General features: G+C 40.1%; 2 protein-coding genes and 1 long non-coding RNA gene across 3 annotated transcripts in view; 1 reads left to right on the forward strand and 2 right to left on the reverse strand.

Moving 5' to 3' along the window:
* Nucleotides 1–12,406: 12,406 nt before the first annotated feature.
* On the reverse strand, nucleotides 12,407–14,967 carry LOC309485409. The gene is made up of 2 exons (XR_014201182.1): nucleotides 14,432–14,967; nucleotides 12,407–13,438 (listed from the first exon to the last, which is right to left on the reverse strand). It is a non-coding gene; the product is annotated as an uncharacterized lncRNA (long non-coding RNA).
* Nucleotides 14,968–17,336: 2,369 nt separating this feature from the next.
* coa3a (cytochrome C oxidase assembly factor 3a) lies at nucleotides 17,337–22,295 on the forward strand. Its single transcript, XM_082152218.1, has 2 exons — nucleotides 17,337–17,576; nucleotides 21,861–22,295. Exons 1-2 carry the CDS (start codon nucleotides 17,372–17,374, stop codon nucleotides 21,953–21,955), a joined length of 300 nt encoding a protein of 99 aa, XP_082008344.1. The 5' UTR covers nucleotides 17,337–17,371; the 3' UTR covers nucleotides 21,956–22,295.
* Nucleotides 22,296–22,329: 34 nt separating this feature from the next.
* wnk4a (WNK lysine deficient protein kinase 4a) overlaps nucleotides 22,330–25,324 on the reverse strand; it is a 62,881-nt gene continuing 59,886 nt past the window's right edge. The window contains exon 21 of the mRNA XM_082152062.1: nucleotides 22,330–23,599. Coding sequence (XP_082008188.1) covers nucleotides 23,597–23,599 — 3 coding nt within the window. The 3' untranslated portion in view covers nucleotides 22,330–23,596. The remainder of the gene's footprint in view (nucleotides 23,600–25,324) is intronic.

A 25,324-nucleotide genomic window follows, 5' to 3' on the forward strand; every position in this document is an offset into this window, starting at 1 on the left:
CATTCTTTTTTAAATCTCCTCATTCTTTGTGCAAGGTTGCTCTGAATGACAGGGCCTGATCGCTCCTAATAGGGCCGTTAGGGGAGTGTCTTTGTCTTTCTCAGGTGTTGAAGGCTTACATATTCATGAGATGATCACGCCTCTTCGCATATGGCTTTCCCACACAAAACACGTCTTAGAAATTTTAAATCAATATATTGTCTTATCTGAATGAGCAGTCAGGGTGATTTTCACATAGTTTTGGAGCAAATATTCTAGGCTACGTGATACAATTTTCAAAAGTCTTGTGAAGAAATAATCAGTATGGGTTTCATGGCCTTATTTCAGTGACAATTTTTTTGTGGTATTTTCACAAACCACGCATAAATGTCATTATCTCAAAACTACAAACTTTTACATACATGCTGCTGATATATTATTGTAGCAGAGTTTGTGCTAAATAAAGTGTAATAAGACTTTAGCCATGACAATGTCACAAGTAACAGAAATAAGCACAAATGTCAGAGCATGTCAGAACACCTCCAGGGCCAGAAAACAGCTCAGACCTCAGAGGGTTAATGGCCCTTAACAATATCTCTCACCACATTTCCCTTCCTAACAATATCGTGTTTACTAAATCATTCACATACCTAGGAATCAAAATAACGGACTCTCTGTCAAGAATCATCCAAGTAAATTTCAGTGAATTCAGCCAGAAAATAAAACTTGATCTTCAAAGATGGACTAACCTTCAGATCTCAATGCAAGCCATAATCAGTACAGTTAAGATGAATATTCTACCACGCCTGAACTTCTTGTTCTTTATGATCCCATTCACACCACCTCCCAAATATTTTAAAAAGTTAAACTCTGCAGTATCTAGATTTGTCTGGAATGGCAGACAACCCAGAATACGTTTTTCTGTTTTGCAGCGCACAAAATTAGAAGGTGGCCTTGCCCTCCCTAATTTTCAGATCTATTACTTACTGGGCATTCCAGATTAGAGCTATGCGAACATGGACGGACAAAGACAGTAAAGTGCCATGGAGAAGCATAGAATCAGCTATTGTACATCCCCATAGACTTCAAGATCTGCCCTTCACAGGTATAGGACGTCGCAACTCGCACCATAAATTTGGTAAGGTTATTTCATCCACTTTAGCTGCATGGTACAGTGCTGAAAAAGCAATAGGCCATTCAAAGAAATTCTCTCAGCAATCTCCTCTATGGAACAATGCTCACTTCTTATCTGATCAACAACCTTTTGTTTACCCTTTGTGGCCGTCTAAGGGGGTTTATACTTTTTCCAATGTTTTTGACGAGACTGGTTTGCGCACATTCCAGGATATCCAAGCAGAATATACCTGGCTTTTCTTTTTTCTTGTACCTGAGGTTGCGATCTGCTATGAAAGCTTATGGCGTGCCATGGAATTCTGTTTTGAGTGACCACCCAATGTTTAGCTGGATTGATCCTGTCAAAGATCCTAGAGGGGCGGTCACAGTAATCTATAATTCTTTACTCAGTAGTGTTCATAAACCTTTAAAGATACTATCAACGTGGGATTTGGAACTTTCTTTGTTAGGATTCCATCCAGACTGGGAAACAGTGTGGTCAAACCTTGGCCTTACTTCTAAAAACCTTAGTCATGTACTTATTCATTTTAAGACTATTCATCGTTTCTACTACACACCTTACAAGCGATATCGCATGAAACTTATACCCAATCCATACTGCAGTTTCTGTAACACTGACGCCACTGGTACATTTCTACATATGTTTTGGGACTGTCCAATGATTCAACCATTATGGAAGTATGTGATTGGTATGTTACATGATCTTACAGGTCTATATTTGGATTTGGACCCCTGTTTACTGTTATTGAATGATGATTCAAAGTACCAATTTTCTTTATGTGATAAAAGAGTGTTGATGGCAGGGTTCACAGCTGCAAAAAAAGCTATTTTACAGCAGTGGATAACCCCAGACACAAACCTGAAACAATTTTGGATAGTCTCATTTCATTATATAGTTTGCCTTGAGTGTACAACTGCAAAGATCAATAAGGCAAAGACAACCACTGTGAACACCTGGATGAATATAGCCTCTGCACTTAAAGAGCTTCTTTGAATACAGTCAAAATGAGTTTGCTGCCAGTGTTTGTTAAGTGTGTTTGTGTTCTGGGTGCATGTGTTTTTATTTTACTTTATTTAAATTTTATTTCTGTCCTCGTCCGAATGCTCTCTCTGTATGATATGTGTTTATTGATTGAAAATAAAAAATCATAATCACAAAAAAATGAAGACACGGGGCGACAGGGACAGCCCGAAGGGCAGGACTTTGTACTTATCTTGCTTTGGCTCTCAACGAAGGCGGTCGCATTTTCTTACCCTCCTCTCCCTTATCTTCCCTGCTTTGCTCCTCTCGTCTCGTCTAGTCTACTGTCTTGTACTTTGAGAGACTCTCTCCGCACTGCTCTCCAAACTAAGAAATTATGGATTTGATCAACTGGTCTCTCAACGCAATTGACACCATCTTCTCGACGAGAAGCTTGGGTTCGGGGGAACCTGACTGCCCTGCCGGAACGTTTGCAGCTGGCTACACGATGGACGGGTGGGAGAGGTGGCGGGTCGTGTGTCTGGCGGCTCTTTCCGTGGAGGACGTTGAAGATATCTACCTATTCGGAACCATGATAACATGTTTTCTGCTGTTTGGATTAGGCATTGCCCTGGTTTATCGAGGAATTAAGAAGACGGTGACAGCTGTCCAAAGCCCCACAAGGCTGCCCGTTATGATTGAAGCAGTGGGCAGAGCTGTCGGCACTCAGACTGTGACTATGAACCACAATATGGATAACATCATGGAGAAGCTCACAGCTTTGCAAAGGCAAATGGATCGTTTCGGAGACCCAAACGGACCAGGAGCTGTGTAAATTGGAATGCGGCTACTCGTCCCAAGACCAAACAACCACAATCTTATCTGCTTTCGGCCCCCCTCTATTAGCACTGGCCTTGGCCGAGGCCGCTGCTGGAACAACAACCCCCTCTGGAGAGAGCACTGCAAAGAGACGCTCTTGCGTTCCTTCCCCGACTCCACACTGACACCTGCTGATTGTTGACTCTGTCTGGGACCTGATCAAGGTTGTCTCCATGGCAACTGCTGTGTTTCGCTATGACATCCTGCGGACTGAGGCACCTAGATTGGGAAGCCAGGCGTAGCGACTCTTCAGGCCCACACATACAGAAACTCTTACATAGATACAGATATGCAATCACCAACCCCCAGCCCCCATCCCACGCCTTCGACGCTTTTTACCACCAGTCTGACAGGCGGGTCTGTGACCAGCGCCGAAATGGCTGCAGGACCGGATGGCTGCTTGCCTGTGCTGGGTTACCTCCAACCCCCTGTCCCCTCCCCTGTTGCAAGTCTTGTGTGTTCATGTTGTGTACTGATTATGTGCAAATGTGCTGAGGTGTTTTACTGTCCCCAAACTGTACTCCCTATTGGAACATAGTCTGGGGGTTGCCTTTTTTTTCTCCTCAACTCTCCTCATGTTATGCTGTATTTCTTAATAACTTCAGGTCGGTCCTAAATTGCATTTCGTTGCCTTGTACCTGTACTTGTGTAATGACAATAAAGTTGAATCTAATCTAAAATCGAATCTAATATGCCTGACCCTCGAAAGCAAACCGCAGGAACGGTCTGTGTCGAGGAAGAATCGACCTTCAGGTCGATCGCTGCGAACCAATCTTGCAGACGGATGCATTCGAAAATGCGTGAGCATCTTGTACGGGAGCTTGTGCAGGGCCTAATTCAAGGTCCGCAGGTCCAAGATTGGCTGTAACCCACCACCTTTCTTGGGTACAATGAGGTAGGGGCTGTAGAACCCTGTCTTCATATCGGCTGGAGGAAGACGAGCAGACGGAGGTGCCGCCGCCGACTGGGTGGAGGCAGCAGCACTTTGAGATAAACCGCACTTTGTCGGGCTCACTCATGTCTGCCAGGTTCAGCCACAGGTGTCGCTACTGGACCACTAACGTGGACATCGCCCAACCCAGGGAGCGTGCAGTGACTTTCGTCGCCTGGAGGGCGAGGTCCATTGCTGTACGCAGTTCCTGCATAACCCTTGGGTCGGAACTATTCTTGTGCAATTCTTTGAGTGCCTTGGCCTGGTAGACCTTCAGGAGCGCCATGGCATGCAGGGCGGAGGCAACTTCTCCACAGGCTGAGTAAGCCTTGTCCGCGAGAGCGGGCGAGAACTTGCACGCCCGGGAGGGGACGCGTGGATTTCCCCGCCAGGAAGTAGCGGTCTTGGGACACAGCTGCATCGCCACAGAACGCTCCGCCGGGGGATCCCCACGTAACCCTTCGCAGCTCCGCTGTCGAGGGTAGTGAGGGAGGAAGAGGCCTTCAGAACGGTTTCGGGCAGAAAAAGGTGCCGTGCTCCTCATGCACTTCCGGAAAGAAGGACACTGGGTCGGGACGCTGAGAACCAGCACGGGCCCCCCCGAGATACCAATTGTCCAGCCACGAAGGTTCAGGACACAGTGGAGTGTTCCACTCGAGCCCGACACTTGCGGCAGCCCGGGAAAGCATAGCCGTGAGCTCTGGTTCTGACTCAGACAATGCTGGCACACCCGAAGGAGGCAGCGCAGCCGAGTCTTCATCCCCAGAGGACATTAGCCCGCTCTCTTGGGGGTTCCGCGGGTGGTGTTACAGAAGAGGCCACGAGGAGACTGGCTCGCCGGGTTACCTCTCTCTGTGATCCTCAGGTCACCAAGGCTATTAACCGAAGTAGGTTTCTTCTGCTGGGCAGAAGAAGCGCTAGATCTGGGAATAAGCGAAGGGGCTCCACCTCTTTCGAGGTAACGGAGTCTCTAAACATTGGCTGCATCCAGAAACACACGATCTGAATGACATCTTGAAAAAGACGCAGACAGATTGTGTTAGCTCTTTTAGAAGTGCTTTGAGGTGCTGAAACTCACAGGGAGATAGCCGCGGCTACACACCAGGAATGCAACCCAGTGTGAGCACTCACTCTCAATCGTCACGCCCACCGAACCGCCAAAATTGTGAAAACAGCTGTTTATGCTGAGAGAGAAGACGCAGAGAGATCGCAACCCTCGCTGTCAGCGCCGTCACACCAACACCACGAATCAGAGTTTCTTCTTGGCAGAGACTCAAAGACACTCAGTAGATCTTGTAGGAGATAAGAACAGCATACACCGTCTGGCTCCGAATCGAAAGACAAGGATGTGAATGCACCTGCTGCTCGTTATATGCTCGCGCCGCGATGCACGGCAACTGGTGCAATTATCGCATGCCAGTGTGTATTGGCTTGTTAGTTTCACTCAAAGTAGATAGGCTCTCGCAAGCGATCCCCATTCGTCAGAATCACTTCTGACTCACATCATAGTGAGCTGACGAAGGGGAACTAACTAAATTCTTCTAATTAAACCAGTATCATTAAGATACATTATAAAATACCTGATCTTTGTCCCAGCATTCCTTGCTCCTGTAAAATATTATGAATGTCATTTTCTGCATCAAAGTCTTTCCATTTCTTTCTAATTCGGTCAAATTTCTTAAATTTAAATAAAGCATGGATAACATCCTCCAAGACTTTGCATTCAGAGCATATGCCATTACTTTTATCTGTTAAGGATAATGTGGAATTAAGGCCTGTGTGGCCCAACCTCTATCTGGTTAGAACAACTTCTTCATACCTATAAAGACCCAATGAGGTGATTATTTTCCCTCCAACACAGCTCTGGTTCCTATGATAGTGTCTGGCATTACTCTCTGATGCCCATTCATCTTGCCACCTTAGCATAATCTCTGATTTAATTAATGCTTTAGCATCTCCTTTGCCCAATGGGAATGGGAATTCCTACTTGGTCTAATTCCAGTGCTTTTTTAGCTAATTTATCAGCAAATTTATTGTCATCAATTCCATAATGACCTGGAATCCAACAGAACTGAACAACTAATCCAAGGCTTATAAGATATAAAAGAAGATGCTTCAGCTCTAATACCAAATCTTCACATATTGCATTATCTGTTATAAAACTTTGTAGTACTGCCATAGAGTACATATAACTGTTCTAAGAGGTTTAGTCTGAGTATAATGATAAAAAGTCACTCACTCTTTTGTGACTCTTTTATCCATATCTTTTGTCAAATTCTGGAATATAAATACCAATACCACATTGACCTTTGGGTTCTTTAGAACCATCTGTAAATATTTTCAGATATCCATAATATGAAGTATTTAAATAACTTAAGCAACTTCAGTATAACTTTTTTTGGTGAGATGCTCACTTTATTTTTTTATTTCTTTTGCTAATATATCAATGTTTACCTCTGGTTCAGGGAGCAGCCATGGAGGAACACAGCTTAAAGCTAATGCTGGGCCATACTTCAATTCTTTCAATCCATGATTCACTAAATTGTCAATATTCCAACCAAACCCACTGGACTTTTTAAAATATTCCCATCAATCACTGAGCACTGAAAGAGCTGGGTTGTTAAAACTTCCTTTTAACCTAACCCAATAAGTTAAAGACAATTTCTCATACCTTAACTTAATAGGGGTTACCTTAGATTCTACTAATAAAGCACTTGTAGGTGTTGTTTTAAAAGCACCAAGGGCAATCCTCAAAGCTTTAAACTGCATTCTTTAAATTTTCTGGGGGGATGTCTTACATGCTGAGCTATACATTATACCACCATAGTCAATCGTTGATCTTATCAATGCTTTATATTATGTTAATCGGAGACTGCCTGTCAGCTCCCGAATTATGTCCAGTGACCATTCTCATGAGGTTTATTACCTTTTTACACTTTGTTTCAAAATATTTGATATTTCCATGTTAGTTTGGCATCCAACCATATTCCTAGGTACTTACATTTTTCACTTATTTCAAGTTGCTAATTATAAAGCATAATTTTTTAAGTTTCAGGTACTTTCTTCCTAGTAAAATATACAACCTGTGACTTTGGAATAGAAAATTTAAAACCCCAATCAACTCCCCACTGTTCAAGTATATGAATGTCCTTTTGAACCTTATCATTAAAGGTGCATTAAGCAAGATTCTGAGTTTTTGCAGACCTATGCCACCTCTGGCGGCAAGTGAAACTGCAGCCAGAGATGTGCACGCTCATGGACCACACGCACACGCACGCTTGCACGAGCACGAGCTGTTCATAACCAAAGGAGCATCAGCCGCAAATCTTTTGTTTACAATCATAATGTCTTCAGAGGTAATAAAGTTATAAATCTGCAAGTCATTTTAAATATGTGAAAGGAAAGGCAAATTACACACTTATGTGTGAGGGAAAAACGGGGGTAGTAGAAAACTTCGTTTTTTATTTCCATCTATCTCCATGTTGAACTGTGTTATGTGTTTACTGTATCCACTTATGATTGTATTATTATGGAAACACGTTCATGAACAATATAAGTTGTTACTTTGTAAAAGCTCAAAGCACAGTCGGTCAAAAAAGTACACTCAATTGTCTCAAGGTAATAAACAATTAGAATCAGAATCAGAATCAGAAAGAGCTTTATTGCCAAGTGTGCTTGCACCCACAAGGAATTTTTCTTGGTACTGAAGCTTCCAGTGCACATATACAAATACAAATACAACAAGAAACATAGTAATACAAATTCTAAGAATAAAATGTATAAAAAAATAAAATTAAAAAAAATAGTATAAAAAGTAAAAAAAAGGGGTCACAGTTGGGTTTAGTCTGAATAAACATTTACAGATTATGAACATATTTACAGTATTTTGAGAAGTATGAATAATATAAATATAAATATCACCTGAGTTAGAGAATATTACACTAGACAGTGGGAGTCTAGTGCATGTTACAGATTATGAACATATTTACAGTATTTTGAGTAGTATGAATATATAAATATAAATATCACCTGAGTTAAGAGAATATTGCACTAGACAGTGGGAGTATTGCACTTGCAGGCATATGCCTTGGGGGGCATGTTAAGTGTTCAGAAGGGAAATGGCCTGTGGAAAGAAACTGTTCCTGTGCCTGGATGTTCTTGTGGCCAGTGATCTGTGTCGCCGTCCTGACGGTAACAGTTCAAACAGGGGGTGTCCAGGGTGAGTGGAGTCTGTGATGATTTTACCTGCTCTCTTCCTCACTCTGGAAGAGTACAGGTCCTGGAGGGTTGGCAGGGGGGCACCAATAATCCTCTCTGCTGTCCGGACTGTCCGTTGTAGTCTCCTGATGTCCGATTTGGTAGCTGAACCAAACCAGACAGTGATGGAAGTGCTTAAAACAGACTCAATGACGGCTGAGTAGAACTGGATCAGCAGCTCCTGTGGCAGATTGAACTTCTTCAGCTGGCGAAGGAAGTACAGTCTCTGCTGGGCCTTTTTCACAATGGAGTCAATGTGATTTGCCCACTTCAGGTCCTGAGAGATGGTAGAGCCCAGGAACCTGAATGACTCCACTGCTTCCACAGTGCTGTTCATGATGGTGAGAGGGGGGAGTGCTGGGGATTTTCTCCTGAAATCCACAATCATCTCCACTGTTTTGAGCGTGTTCAGCTCAAGGTTGTTATAGCTGCACCAGACAGCCAGCTGTTCAACCCCCAGTCTGTAAGCAGACTCGTCACCATTTTGGATGAGACCGATGACGGTGGTGTCGTCTGCAAATTTCAGGAGCTTGACAGAGGGGTCTTTAGAAGTGCAGTCATTAGTGTACAGGGAGAAGAGCAGTGGGGAGAGAACGCACCCTTGGGGGGCGCCAGTGCTGATGGTGAGGGTCCTGGATGTGAGCTTCCCCAGTCTCACTCGCTGCTGCCGGTCTGTCAGGAAGCTGGAGATCCACTGACAGATTGAGGATGGCATGGAGAGCTGAGTCAGTTTGGCTGTGAGAAGATCAGGGATGATGGTATTGAAGGCCGAACTGAAGTCCACAAATAAGATCCGTGCATAAGTCCCAGGTCTGTCAAGATGTTGCAGGATATAGTGCAGTCCCATGTTGACTGCATCATCCACAGACCTGTTTGCTCTGTAAGCAAACTGAAAGGGATCCAGAAGGGGTCCAGTGATGTCCTTCAGATAGGCCAACACCAGTCTTTCAAACGACTTCATGACCACAGACGTGAGAGCGACAGGTCTGTAGTCATTAAGTCCAGTGATTTTAGGTTTTTTGGGAACCGGAATGATAGTGGAGCGTTTGAAGCAGCAGGGAACTTCACACTGCTCCAATGATCTGTTGAAGATCTGCGTGAAGACTGGGGCCAGTTGGTCAGCGCAGGCTTTTAGACAAGCAGATGAGATGCCGTCTGGGCCTGAAGCTTTCCTAGTCTTCTGTTTTTTGAAGACTCGGCTCACGTCCTCCACACAGACCTTAAGCTCAGGTTGGATGGCAGAAGGGGGGAGGAGAGGGGTTGCAGGAGGTGATGGTGGATGTGTGAAGTGCACATCAGAGCGGGTGTGAGGTGTGAGTCTGGGCTTCTCAAACCTGCAATAGAATGCATTGAGAGTGTCAGCCAGTTGTTGATTCTCCACAGATCGGGGGGATGGTGATTTGTAGTTGGTGATGTTCCTCAGGCCTCTCCAGACTGATGCCGGGTCGTTGGCTGAAAACTGGTTTTTCAGCTTTTCAGAGTAGCTTCTTTTAGCAACTCTGATCTCCTTTGTCAGTCTGTTTCTGGCCTGGTTATACAAGATTTTATCCCCACTTCTGTAAGCATCCTCTTTGGCATGACGAAGCTGTTTGAGTTTCCCAGTAAACCATGGTTTATCATTAGTGAATGATAAGAATGTCCTGGTAGGAATGCATGTATCCTCACAGAAACTGATATATGATGTTACAGTATCTGTGAGCTCATCCAGATCGGTGGCTGCAGCTTCAAAAACAGTCCAATCAGTGCAATCGAAGCAGGCCTGTAGATCCTGCTCTGCTTCGTTGGTCCATCTTTTTACAGTCCTTATTACAGGTTTAGCTGATTTCAGTTTCTGCCTGTAGGTCGGTATAAGATGAACCAAACAATGATCAGAGAGCCCCAAAGCTGCCCGTGGGACGGAGTGATACGCATTCTTTATCGTGGTGTAACAGTGGTCCAATATATTACTGTCTCTGGTAGGACATGTAACATGCTGTCTGTATTTTGGCAGTTCACGGGAGAGATTTGCTTTGTTAAATTCCCCAAGAATGATTAAAAGAGAGTCTGGGTACCTTTGTTCCATTTCAGCTATATGTTCAGCCAGCTGTTGTATCGCCGCGCTCACACACGCGTCTGGAGGAATGTAAACATTCGCGAGAATGAATGAGGAAAACTCCCGCGGCGAGTAGAAAGGTTTACAGTTTATGAAATGTGCCTCTAAATTAGGAGAGCACATCTTCTTCAGTGTTGTTACATCTGAACACCAACTTTCGTTAATGTAGAAACACAATCCACCACCTCTCGTTTTCCCCGTTAGTTCCGCGATGCGATCCGCTCGGAACAGCTGAAAGCCCGGCAGATGTAGTGCGTTGTCCGGTATGGCTTCACTCAGCCAGGTTTCAGTGAAGCACAGAGCAGCGGAGTTTAAAAAATCCTTGTTAGTGCGGGTGAGGAGAAGAAGTTCGTCCATTTTGTTAGGAAGAGATCGGAGATTCGCAAGATGAATACTGGGGAGTGCAGTATGGAGGCCGCGCTCGCGGAGTTTAACCAGCGCGCCAGCGCGCTTCCCGCGTTTGCGTCTGACCGCGCGTTTGAACAACACCGCTGCCCCTCCGACGAGAATGTCCAGTAAAACGTCTGAGTAATCAAAATCTGTAAAAAAGTTGTCTGGTGTGTGTTTCCTAATGTCCAGTAGTTCGTCTTTGGTGAAACTGATAGGAAAAGAATGACTAAACGCAGAACAAACCAACAAAAACAACACAATAACTGGAGAGCTCCACACCGAGGCAGCCATCCGCGGCGCCATCTTGGTTAATTTAATTAAATGGCACTATGACGTTACCATAAAAGCCAAACAGGCTAATCCGCCGAAGATTTGCGGGGGTTTCGCCTGTTTTATTGATCTGCTAAGTAGCATATTCCAATAGCAATACATCCTAATTAAGCAGTAATTTGCTCAAAATTTGTGTCTAATTGTCTAACTTATATATCAGCATTTTATATCACACTCAAGATATTTGAACTGTTTTAATCGAATAGCAAATCATTAAACTACATGTAGTGCAGATTTATTTAGTAGATATTTTGAAAAAGCCAACTGAGCATCCCGTTTGAGCCCTAGAGCAGACCGGAGATCTCTCCATTTATTGAAAGCCTTCCCTATGTTTACTGTCGTCTTATTCCGACGCCTGTCTGAGTCCAATTTTGCCCTTTTGGTATGGAGCTATTCTTGTGCCAATAAAAATGAACGTAGCTTTTCAAGAAACTAATGAAAATATAAATTGAAACTAAATAAATTATCTCTAAAACTGAAAAAGAATAAATCGCAGGCAAATTTTTTGACTTCGTTTTTAATACACTGCATGTTTTGCTAACTATTTCTCATATTTCAATCGCTGATCTGAACTTACAAATGCGCTTCCAGAGTTTTCATTTACGCTTCTGAAGTTTTCGTTTCCGCTCCCTGAGTTTTCGTTCGCCGTTCTGACACATTTCTCTCGTGGGGGCGGGGCTAGTAGCAGTGTGTTCTCATTGGTTACTGAGGTTTTGATTGACAGCTTCGTGACCTGGAAGTGAAGACGTCAGTGGTGTGTTTATGTGTGGATGTGAGCGTCTGTAATCGCTAATCGCAGCTTTCTATTTCATTTTAGTGATAAGTTATGTTTGTTTTTTAATTTTATCTGTATTTACCTGCTGCTACTACTTAGTTACTACTACTTACTACTACTCACAAGAGATCTATTCAGTCTATTCAGGTGTAATTGCACATTAAAGTACTGTCTGTATATAATACTTAAAATATTGTAGTGTCCAATGTTTTCGGAGAATATTTGTTTATTCCTGATGATTATTTTGCATGTTAGGCTCTGATTAGGTTCAGCTGTTACAAACAGAATATTAGCAAACGTGTGTGATATATTCAGCCGTCAAGAAAGTCAAACTTCAACCAGGTAATCAAGGTTGGCAGCCATGGCCATCACACTACTCATTGTTAGCATGATATACGTTTACACCATCAAAATTAATGATCACTTAAATAAGAGGAATTTAAACAATATGAAAATTACAGTCGTGGCCTGCTGTCAGATACAGACCTCAAAGGGCATTTCATTGCATATGTCACACAAAGAATGTTCTTGTTGCCATTTTTTTTTTAAATAGATAATTATATTTAGTTATTTCATTTAATTAACATTTTCATTTAATTTAAATATATTTTAACAATCATCAACCGTTTCAATCGTGACTTATACAACCAGTTAAATTAATGTAATTGAAAATATGAATTCAAAGAAATGTACATTCTTTATTGTCACTAAAGCATATACACAAGTATCAGAGTGAAGGTCTTGGATGCAATTATGTTGTGACAGGAAAGAACAGAATCCCCAAAACATTAACTGCATAATATACATGTAATGCACAGTATTCTGATGATATACATTACTATACAAAATGCACAATTACAAATACAGAATACATTTTAAAAATTCATATACATTTTAAATGTTGCAATGATTCTTTAAACAGTTCCTGTTGCAGTACAAGTAACAAAGCAGTGACTGGACACAAGCAGAACAAGGATAGTCCACCCAAAACATGAGGATTCTCTCATCATTTACTCTCCTTCATGCCATCCCAGATGTATATGACTTTCTTCTTCATATAAACCTGGACAAAGAGTTTTAAGGAAATAATCCATCTCTGTGAGTCCATAATACAAGTGGATTGTAACCCATGTACGTAAGATTTTTAATAGTTAAAACAGTTTACATTATTATTATTTTATCTAGCCTATTGTTTGACTTCAGAAGGCATTGATTCATCCACTGAGGTCGCATGGATTACCGTCACGCTCACTGTGTGTGGTTTTTAAAGCGTCTTTAGGACTCGCAGAGATGGATTACTTTCCTTACAATCTTAATTCGTGTTTATCTGTAGAAAGAAAGTAAAATGCTTCTGGGAAAGCATGAGGGTGAGTAAAATAAGTGAGAATTGTATTTTTGGGTGAACTATCCCCTCAACATTCATATGCTGTTGGTATGCTAATCCAAGATCAGCATAGTTTAATAAGAATAAAGTGCAACCTCTTGTGTACTTGTGAACTGTGTTTGTTTTAATCTAGAGGAAATTTAAATATTTGCTAGTTTATATTAAAATAAATCAGGTGTCTGAAGATCAAGATCCCAGTCATTCAAAGGTGATGTGTCTGAACAAAGTAAGATTATTGCCTGATAGGGACAGTGGATCTCTGGTACTATCACTCCATCCTCTGTGTCAGCATCAGAATTTTGTTTATGTAAAAGTTGCTCCACTCCCTGGAAAATGAGAGAAGAAATGTATTATAATCTAACAATACAAACTGCTTTGAACTCCCCATACAGTAACAATTTGCAGACTTAAAATATTTATTATATATATATTTAAGGGATTTTACAGTACTAAATATTTACCTCGGAGTCAAGCAGCATTTATCATCTGTAATACTGTTGTGTAACCAGTAGATGGCTGCATTGCCCTATAAACATATGGATGTGTATTCCCTAGTTGCTGGATGTTTTCAGTCTTAATTACTTGCATGTATTAAGTTTTTAATGTGGACATATATTTATTATTAAAGATTTAACATTTGTCAAAGAAATGTTCATTTGAAGTGCTTTTTTTCATTATTATTAGTCAAATATGGACACAAAAAAAGCAATTTGTTACTCATACTAGATACATATAATAGCTTTATCAGTCATCTTTATCACACAAAAGTAATCAGAATAAATACTGCGACCAGGGCGATACTTCAAAATAATTGAGTGTTTACATATTACGAACAGAGACGTGTTCTGTGGTCAACTCGTGTCTCTCCTCTTTCAAAAACTTTGCATCGCAAATTAATCAGCAATTGAGAAATTCAGGTTTAAATAGCTTTATTGGCATGGTAAAAAAGGCTTTAGATTGCCAAAATTGAATCAGGCAGTGATTGACAGCGCTCTGGTCCTATGGCATCAGTCATTGGCTGATACAGTACAGATAGGCTACTGTACAGTACTCTAGCTCAATGTTGTTTGGGGTGGCTGGGGGGAAATATGATCTAATCGAAGCAAATATGATCTAATCGAAGACTGTAACCGAATGTAGATAAACAAGTCATGTAATTATTGGGCTAACAGTTAAATCAAGACAACACAGCTCAGCTGTATAATGTTATGGGCTCTCACTGAGCTCTAAAATGCCTCTCCACCTGAAAAAAGCCAGTACTGTATTATAAACAGTATTAGTATAGTATAAAAAAATATATAAAAAAAAATCAGACTTACCACGAGTAGGCTAACGTTATCCAGTATCCTCCTGATATAGCGACGATGACTAATGAGAAATATCATTCGTCTGTAGGCTACTATTCCTTCTATAAGAGATCATCTCAACAATATAGTGTAGCAGCAAATAATTACAGATATAAACTTAATATCACTAAAATGAAATAGAAAGCTGCGATTACAGACGCTCACATCCACACATAAACACACCACTGACGTCTTCACTTCCAGGTCACGAAGCTATCAATCAAAAGCTCAGTAACCAATGAGAACACACTGCTACTAGCCCCGCCCCCACGAGAGAAATGTGTCAGAACGGCGAACGAAAACTCTGGGAGCGTAAACGAAAACTTCAGAAGCGTAAATGAAAACTCTGGAAGCGCATTTGTAAGTTCAGATCAGCGATTGAAATATGAGAAATAGTTAGCAAAACATGCAGTGTATTAAAAACGAAGTCAAAAAATTTGCCTGCGATTTATTCTTTTTCAGTTTTAGAGATAATTTATTTAGTTTCAATTTATATTTTCATTAGTTTCTTGAAAAGCTAAGTTCATTTTTATTGGCACAAGAATAGCTCCATATTTTGGTTGCACTAGAGCAGGGATTCCCAAAGTGTGGTGCGCGCACCCCCAGGGGTACGCGAGCTACCACCAGGGGGTGCGCGAGAGGAAAAATGTAATGGCGGTCTGTTTTTTTAAGTGGGATTTTTCCACACAATAATAATAAAACATGAACAGTAAACATTTCCTTTGTAAATTCCTTTTCCTTTTATTTTAAATAAAAAAAAAACTATAATTTATTCGTTTTTGATAAAACAAATACATATGAAATGCACAACGACACACCTAAAGTCGCTCACGCACTCATATGAGACGCGCGCGCGCGCACACACAAACTCTCCACGCACATACAAATATGAAACGCGAGCACACACACAAACTCGAGTCGCGCACATACACATACTCAATGTGACCCGAGCACACACACACAATACCCTAAAGATGTGGAAAAGTCGATCAAAAGTGTGGCTACATTTCTCCAGGCTCGATGCCAACAGCGCGCGATGCAGTATTTGCGGTAAAATAATTGCTGCAAAGACCGGTACCACGACAAATATGATGAAGCCCTTGACAGTGCACGGAGTAAACATAATAGCAGAAAGATGCTCCGTCTTCGACTGGTAAATGAAGATATACCTTGTTGATCACTCTGATAGTGTTTATATTGCAATAATGACCAACTAAATGTACACTGCCGTTCAAAAATGTGTTGTTAGTCAGATTTTTTTTTTTCAGTAAGGATGCATTAAAGTGATCAAAAGTGACCTTAAAACATGTCACATGTGTAATGTTACAAAATATTTCGTTTTTAAATAAAACTAAATTACGCGGCTGAAAATAACCGTGCTTTCTGTACTGAGCCTGTGTCTGTCACTCGTCCTCTTAAAAGTGGAAGCTTGTGCGTAGCTTTGACCTCATCATCAGATGAAGACAACACAAGGGAAAAATTTAAACAGATGACACAAATGAGACCCGCCTCTTGTTCCATGATAGTTGAAAAGTGTAAGGCAACACCCAAACACACATGGCCACCAACAGCACAGCAACTTATGATGTCAGCTGCATCAAATCTAGTCCCAGATAAGCTATTCAATTTCATTGCATGGACTACAGCTATGACAACAGATCCCTCTACTGACAATGAAAGAGTGAATGTTAGTGAAGAGGAGGCTGAGAAGATTGTGTCAATTGGCCAGGATGTTATTAAGCTAACAATGAAAGGGAGATGGCTTATAACCAAACATTGTGCATTAGCCATGGCTGTCAGACACATGACAGGATCAGCTCAGCTGATAGGCTTATTGAATGGTCTTGGAAACTGTTCCCCAAACTCACAGGTACTTGAACATGACACAGCTTTAGCACAGCTAAAAATACTACATCAAATTAAAATTAATTCACCCTGGTAAGGATTCCAATCAGAATCAATAATTAATTCCACCCCTGATTCCAATCAACGTTTCTCTTGCATCTTCATTTTCCTTTTCTGGAAGACCGATCATTAAATACATCCCCAGCATCGCTGTAGTGTGTTATAAATCCTCAAAAGGTAATATACAGGGGGGGAAAAAAAACACTTTTTCTGGGCCTCCAGGTAAAACGGTTCCCCCTGTGTTCTCAGTGGAAGAGACTGATCTGAATAGACAGTTAGTGTGGCACTCTATAGAGAAGTAGGCTAAGTTTATTTTTTGATATATTATTTATAAAGCAAAAGTAACAGCCAACTATATTTTAGAAGCCACAGATTAATTCATTAACTTATTTTAAATATGTTTTATTATTATTTTACTTTGATAGCCTACATTTTCTTATTTAATTTGATCAATTTTATTATTATTATTTTACTTTTATTAGCCCCAAGCATTCCCTTGCAATGATAATGCCTGTTTGTTATTTGAAAAGGTTTAGCCTAGTTTTTTTAAAGTTTTTTTTTTTATCACAGCCAGAGAACGAAAAATGTTGACTAGTTTTCGGAACATGTTAAAGTTAACATTTGAATTATTATACCAGGATAGGCTACAAAATATGATTATAGCATGCCTAAACTGTTACGAAAACTGAACTTGTGCGCCCCCCCCCCAGTTTAGGCATGCTATAATCATATATTTATTTATTATTAATATTATTATTTTCAAGAAAAAGATTACAATAGTGCAGACAGTCATCTTTTAGAAATCTAGCCTGCGTCCCAGTGTGCATACTATCCATCCTAAATAGTATGTGACATTAGTAATTGTCAATACTATTTGGGGCAGATAGGGTGGATAGTATGCACACTGGGACGCAGGACATTTCCGTGTGCAAGGCGAGCTGCGCAAAAGAGACGCACCATTGACGTGTAAAGTAATCTCGCGTTACGTCACAACCCAGCGCTTCAAACATGGCAGACAAGAGTAGTCAAGGGGACCTCAAACCTGAAGCCCAGTTTGCAAAGAGAATAAACCCTGTAAAGGAAGAGCTGACGAGGGAACAGTTGCAGTTCATCCAACAAGTGGAGCTGGCGCAGTGGAAGAAGAAAGTCGGCAATCTCCGGGGGCGAAACGTTGCGACAGGACTCGCCATCGGCTCGGTAGTGATCGGCATCTGTATCCTTTACTACTCTCTTACACAAGGTTATGTCATTCACAGGCTGATACAGTGCGTCACAGCTATCAGATGAGAGAGCTGATTATATTGGTAGCCTATAATGAATGAAAGTAATATTAGGTCTTAGATTACTACACGTGGGTGCATTATTACATGATCAACCAATGTGACATAAGTGCTTATGTCATGATGAGCAATGCTTCATCATATTTGTCACATGATCAGTCAGACACTTGAATAATGTTATTAATCTTCTGGTGATGTTACTAACTTACGAGAATCCCTGTGCTCTTTCAGCCAGTCAACACAGTCTTACGTGCAACGTTTTAAAAATAAATTAATATCGCTGTAAAAAAAAAAAAAAGTTGCTGCCTTCATTTTTTAAAATTATAATCACCTTGGATGCTAAGTCGTTTCAACTTAAATTAAATGGTTTAATGAGTTTAATCTTGTTTAACTTGTAAAAAAAAGTTTTGCAATAAATTGCTTAACTTATTAAAGCAATGTAAAAACATATTGTCATAACTTATGGATCATAATTTTTTTTTATTGTTTAGTGTACTTGTTTTCTATTATACTTTAACTTTATTAGTTTGTATTTTGTGTTGATTTCATGGTACTAAACAATATTAAGGCTACCTCTAAATCAAGCAACTCGTATTTCCGTTTAAAATAATAGAAACGTTATTTTACACTATTTTTTTATTAATGCAGTTTTTAAGTTAAACCTAGAGCAAAGGAAAGTAAAAGCATTTTGTTAATCTGATTCAATCATACAATTTAATAAAATCAAAATGCTTTTTTTCTGCATCGTGGCTGATTTGTAGATCGTATAGCCTATTGTTTGAAGGGCCTGTATAAAGTATAAAACTAAAATATGAATTAGTGCTGTCAACTCGATTAATCACATCTAACATAAAAGTTTTGGGTAACACTTTATTTTACAGTGTCCTTGTTACGCATAATTACATGCAACTAACCCTCAACCAAACCCTAATCCTTCCCTAACCCTATAGTTAGTAAGTACACTTTTTGCCATTGGGATGACTGGGGAAAAGTGTCTCAATCAACGTGTGTGTGTTTATAGTGTATATATATATATATATATATATATATATATATATATATATATATGAAGAGTTCAGATGCAAAAGCCTCTAAGTGCCATCTGAAATTTTCTTATAGAATTATCATTTTTATCAAGCTCGTATTTTAAGTTCAGTAATTTCACTTAAATGACAATTAATAGGTCATTTTCATTGCCATTTAAGTGAAATTACTGAATTTAAAAATACAAGCTTGATAAAAATGATCATTTTAGAAGAAAATTTCAGATGGCACTTAGAGGCTTTTGCATCTGAATTCTTCATATATGTACAGTGAGGAAAATAAGTATTTGAACACCCTGCTATTTTGCGAGTTTTCCCACTTAGAAATCATGGAGGGGTCTGAAATTGTCATCGAAGGTGCATGTCCACTGTGAGAGACATAATCTAAAAAAAAAATCCAGAAATCACAATGTATGATTTTTTTAACTATTTATTTGTATGATACAGCTGCAAATAAGTATTTGAACACCTGAGAAAATCAATGTTAATATTTGGTACAGTAGCAATTACAGAGGTCAAACGTTTCCTGTAGTTTTTCACCAGGTTTGCACACACTGCTGGAGGGATTTTGGCCCACTCCTCCACACAGATCTTCTCTAGATCAGTCAGGTTTCTGGGCTGTCGCTGAGAAACACGGAGTTTGAGCTCCCTCTATTCTCTATTGGGTTTAGGTCTGGAGACTGGCTAGGCCACGCCAGAACCTTGATATGCTTCTTACAGAGCCACTCCTTGGTTATCCTGGCTGTGTGCTTCGGGTCATTGTCATGTTGGAAGACCTAGCCTCGACCCATCTTCAATGCTCTAACTGAGGGAAGTCTCGCAATACATGGCCCCGGTCATCCTCTCCTTCATACAGTGCAGTCGCCCTGTCCCATGTGCAGAAAAACACCCCCAAAGCATGATGCTACCACCCCCATGCTTCACAGTAGGGATGGTGTTCTTGGGATGGTACTCATCATTCTTCTTCCTCCAAACACGTTTAGTGGAATTATGACCAAAATGTTCTATTTTGGTCTCATCTGACCACATGACTTTCTCCCATGACTCCTCTGGATCATCCAAATGGTCATTGGCAAACTTAAGATGGGCCTTGACATGTGCTGGTTTAAGCAGGGGAACCTTCCGTGCCATGCATGATTTCAAACCATGACGTCTTAGTGTATTACCAACAGTAACCTTGGAAACGGTGGTCCCAGCTCTTTTCAGGTCATTGACCAGCTCCTCCCGTGTAGTTCTGGGCTGATTTCTCACCTTTCTTAGGATCATTGAGACCCCACGAGGTGAGATCTTGCATGGAGCCCCAGTCCGAGGGAGATTGACAGTCATGTTTAGCTTCTTCCATTTTCTAATGATTGCTCCAACAGTGGACCTTTTTTCACCAAGCTGCTTGGCAATTTCCCCGTAGCCCTTTCCAGCCTTGTGGAGGTGTACAATTTTGTCTCTAGTGTCTTTGGACAGCTCTTTGGTCTTGGCCATGTTAGTAGTTGGATTCTTACTGATTGTATGGGGTGGACAGGTGTCTTTATGCAGCTAACGACCTCAAACAGGTGCATCTAATTTAGGATAATAAATGGAGTGGAGGTGGACATTTTAAAGGCAGACTAACAGGTCTTTGAGGGTCAGAATTCTAGCTGATAGACAGGTGTTCAAATACTTATCTGCAGCTGTATCATACAAATAAATAGTTAAAAAATCATACATTGTGATTTCTGGATTTTTTTTTTAGATTATGTCTCTCACAGTGGACATGCACCTTCGATGACAATTTCAGACCCCTCCATGATTTCCAAGTGGGAGAACTTGCAAAATAGCAGGGTGTTCAAATACTTATTTTCCTCACTGTGTGTGTGTGTGTGTGTGTGTGTGTGTGTGTGTGTGTGTGTGTGTGTGTGTGTGTGTGTGTGTGTGTGTGTGTGTGTGTGTGTGTGTGTGTGTGTGTGTGTGTGTGTGTGTGTGTGTGTGTGTGTGTGTGTGTGTGTGTGTGTGTGTGTGTGTGTTTGTGTTTTTGTTTGTGTGTATGTACATGTAAGTCTCTTTCGCTCATCAAGGCTGCATTTATTTAATCAAAAATACAGAAAAAACTGTAATACTGTGAAATATCATTACAATTTAAAATAATGGTTTTCTATTTGAATATACTTTCAAATGTAATTTATTCCTGTTATCAAAGCTGAATTTTCTGCATCATTACTCCAGTCTTCAGTGTCACACGATCCTTCAGAAATCATGATTTATTATCAATGTTGGAAACAGTTGATGTTGGTTCATATTTTTTTAATAACATGTGAAACTTTTTTCAGGATTCTTTGATGAATAAAAATAAAAAAAAAAGAAGAAGAAGAAAAGAACAGCATTGATTTAAAATTTTAATCTTTTGTAAGAATAAACACTTACCGTTCAAAAGTTTGGGGTCAGTAATTCTTTCTCTTTTTTTGTTGAAAGAAATTAATACTTTTATTCAGCAATGATGTTTTAAATTAATAAAAAATGATAGTAAATATTTATAATGTTAGAAAAGATTTCTATTTTGAATAAATGCTGTTCTTTTTAACTTTTTATTCATCAATGAATCCTAAAAAAAAGTATCCCAGGCAGGAGCGCCGCTGAGGGGGTGAAAGTTAGGACGATTCTAAGGGCCCACACACTTTTGGGGGCCCCAGAGATCGATGTTATTAATGGAATGGGTGCGGTAGGGGCCCAACCTCATATTCACAGCAATTCACCATGATCACAGGTTCCAAAAAATATTAAGCAGAACAACTGTTTCCAACATTGAGAATAACTGAGTATCAAATCATCATATTAGAATGATTTCTGAAGGGTCATGTGACACTGAAGACTGGAGAAATGATGCTGAAAATCATAAAGTATATCAAAATAGAAAACCATTCTTTTAAATTGTAATAATATATCATCACAGTATTACAGTTTTTCTGTGTTTTTGATCAAGTAAATGCAGGCTTGATGTTCAAAAACATACAAAATTGTAATGTTTCCAAACTTTTGACCGATACTGTATATACATACACATATTATGTTAACAAAAACTTTTATGATAGATGTGATTAATCACGATTAATCGATTTGACAGCACTATATAAATATGAATAACGTCATTCCAGTATGAACTCTCCAGATCTGTGTGTGCTGTTTCCCTTCACCAGCCGTCCTCAGATGGCTACACCTTCTACAAAGTATCCCAAGAAAAAATCATGGATGAAATAGATGCAGAAGCAAAAGCACGAGCTCCGAAGACCGGAGCGAACTGAGTGAAGATTCAGGAACTGTCTCACACACATGAACACAGATGAGCGCGAGCGAGCGCGCGCGCCGGCAGAGGGCGCCACATCCAATCAAATCTCTGTATCCTGTTGGACATCAGACTCGATGAGGAATCCTTCGTTTGTCAAGACAGTTCATCATTTCTATTCGTGTTCGTGGAACTGAATGTCATAATATTCCTCATACTATGAATACTTTAGTAATTCTACTGGTCATCTTGCTTTGCGTGTAAATGCATTCATAAGTGAGATTAATTTAAATAATATCTACCTTTTGTTTATGTTTGCCTTTTTTTTTTTTTTAATAAACACAATGTGTCCTAAATTATACTGCAGTGTTTAAAATGAATACTCGACCAACATTCATCTTTTTATAGCTATTTATTGACTTTAAATGTACAAATATGATTTAGAATAATACATAATCATAAGATAGGGAAGGCACAGCATGGCAGTGTTGCATTGCACATTGAAGCGATGGATATAACAGAGCATGAAGTCACATTTATCTCAATCTAAAACACATTGTCTGTGTTTGTGTCTGTAACTGATTTGCTGATTTGGATGCACATATAAAGGCATTCATGATTTTTCACAGTTTTTAATGAGCCATGAATTGGTAATCTTGGGTTGTCATATTAAAGATCTTTTTGGCATGTGTTTGAAACAGAAAAAAGTGCAATAGATAATGACAGAAATCCACCCGAAAGTATGAAGCTACGTTTTTATACATCATAAAATTAGCTATTTCTGAATGTTTATATTCAGAATTCCTCTTTACATCATGCAAGTAGATGTGTCTCATAAGTTAATTAGACAAAAAACAAATTCACCAAATATTGTACATAATGTTTAAACACTAAGACTACAGAAAGCATAAATGTTGAAACTTTGGGCTCAATGTGAAAAATCTAAACATACTGTGTTAATATTACAATGAAGATATTGAATGCACTTTTATTGACTGCTCTTTGTAAACATAAACAATCATTTATTAATGACTCTATTGTACAATCCTAGATGGGACTGTAACTGAGGCCAAAGTGCAGTGTGCATATCATTTACACTTTATGGCTGACACTTGCTTTGATTTTTGGTGCAATTATTAAGTCAGTCATAGACTGGTAAAAGTAAAATATACAAGTAAATGTACATAAACTTCAAGGTAAAGACCTTCTGCATCCCAATAGATGAGAATCTCAAAGCTGGAACAATTGATGCAAAAATATATATTTAGTCCCCCCACCCTCAATCTGTTTTTATTTATTTTTATTCACATTTAAACTATTATCATAAAGCAGACCCTATGAGGTGATAGCAGAAATCTCTCTGGACCGGATCTACTGAGTTCATGGAGACTGCTGCGATTCTTGCGTGATGATCTGGTGTTTCTACAGCGCGAACACAAGCAGCAGAACAGAAACAGCAGGGCATCTGTTGATTCAGATGTTTGCCCGTTCAGCAGGTTTTTAGAAAAGTGCAAAAGAGAGAGTTAGGAATCATCATCAGTGCTGAGCCTTCAGAGAGTCCCGCCAAACCATCGGCTCTTCACAGAAACAGAAACATCCCTCATGTCAGTCACAGATGAATGAGGTAGTCGGATATAGTCCCGCCAATGTACCGGGATTCTTACTGGTGGGGAAAAGAGAAACGTTATTCAGATTTGAATGCATGAAAATAATAACAAAAATTGTTTGTTGGGTTCAGCTTTAAGCATCGTAAGATCATGTGCTACTAATTAATCATTGCCGTTATATTGAATATCCACAATATATGACTTTGCTGTTGAAATTGTGCACTTTGAGTTTGATCGTCCTTGTCTCGTAACTAATTAAAGCGTTAAAGGTACAATGTGTAAGATTTTTGTAATAAAATATCCAGAAATCACTTGCACAGTGTGATAAATTTCATGCAGTTGTGTACTTACAATATCCCAAGAGTTACCAACGATTTTTAATTTCAGAGAAATTCAAATTTTAAATAATGTCCATGTTCACTTGTCGCCTGTGAATGACGTAATATCCGCGTTATCCCTAGTTTCCGCTGGTACTGCCATTGTAACCATGGCGACAGACGGCAAACATGGTGGCACGCTCACGCTGTTGTTGTTTCGTTCAAACATTATGGACCATGGCAAGCAGACTTTGGGACAAAAGGAGAACTAAAACGAGGATCAATATCGGCGTGGCGTTTTCGAGAGCTTCACGTCCGTGACAAACTTCGACTTGACAGAGATGCAGTTTAGTGTGATAGTGTAACGTTAGACCCATAGACAATATATAAACTGGACACAGCGACCCCATAGGTTTCAACGTAGAAAAGTGAAGTCAATTAGAAGCTCTAACTTCCTGATGGTCGAGCGTACTGCGCAGACTCAAACTGAGCTTGACGACGTAGATGTGACGTGAGCAGCCCGTCTGTCTTCTAGTAGCTGTGCCGAGAGAAATCTGAATCATTCCCTTCCGAAACTTGCAGAGACGGAGAGTGTGAGTAAGAGGTGTCCATGAGCTAGCAGCAGGAGCAACTTTTGCTAAGTATTCGGATTAATTATTTTGTCATTTTGCCTCCACGTCCCCCCGATTGCCCGCGAGCTTCTCCTCCTGTCCATACGGTAATCTCTCTACTGTGCGACAGAGAGTCGAGTGGTTATGACGCAATCGTTAGCCTATTTTTACAAAAACGGCTTCTACGGGGCCATAACGTAAGATACAAGGTAATGGAGCCTTTTATACATTTTCGTGTTTCTTTAGAAATAAATAATGGACAAATGGAGTCTTTAAACGCCTCAGATGTAAAGTTATTCGCTGTCAAAGTGACGCCAAAATGAATGGGAGTCAATGGGATGCTAACAGCAGGAGGGGGTCCGCTAATCAATGGCGGCGCTCGGGGAAGCTTCAATGTTTTCCGAAACACTGCCCCCCTGGTTAGACCAAGTGAAACAGCGCTGCGTTCCCTCACAAGTTTAATTAGTCAAATAATGACCTGTGTAAGTAGTAAATTTAGCACTTGAGGGTAGTTCAGTAGAATGAAATGTCCTTATTCCTTTATATCTGCGGGACTCGCGTGTGACGCTGATTTCTGTCTCTCATTAGCACTCGCTCCCTGCTTCATACCACAGTCATGTTAAAAACATCAATGTATTCACTCATCCATAAACATTGTTAGATCCATCAGTTTGACGACAAGATCCATAATTCCGCTTATGCGTCATCAACCTACGCCTTTGTTATTGTAAGAGGTTAGCGACCCCTAGTGGCGAAAAACATTACATACTGTAGCTTTAAGACAGATATGTTTCTACATTGATAGCAGAAATGCTGTTAAAATTGGTAAGTTTGATACATTTCTGTGAAACCG

This window comes from Leuciscus leuciscus, assembly GCF_965113295.1.
Source record: "Leuciscus leuciscus genome assembly, chromosome: 21".
NCBI lineage: Eukaryota > Metazoa > Chordata > Actinopteri > Cypriniformes > Leuciscidae > Leuciscus > Leuciscus leuciscus.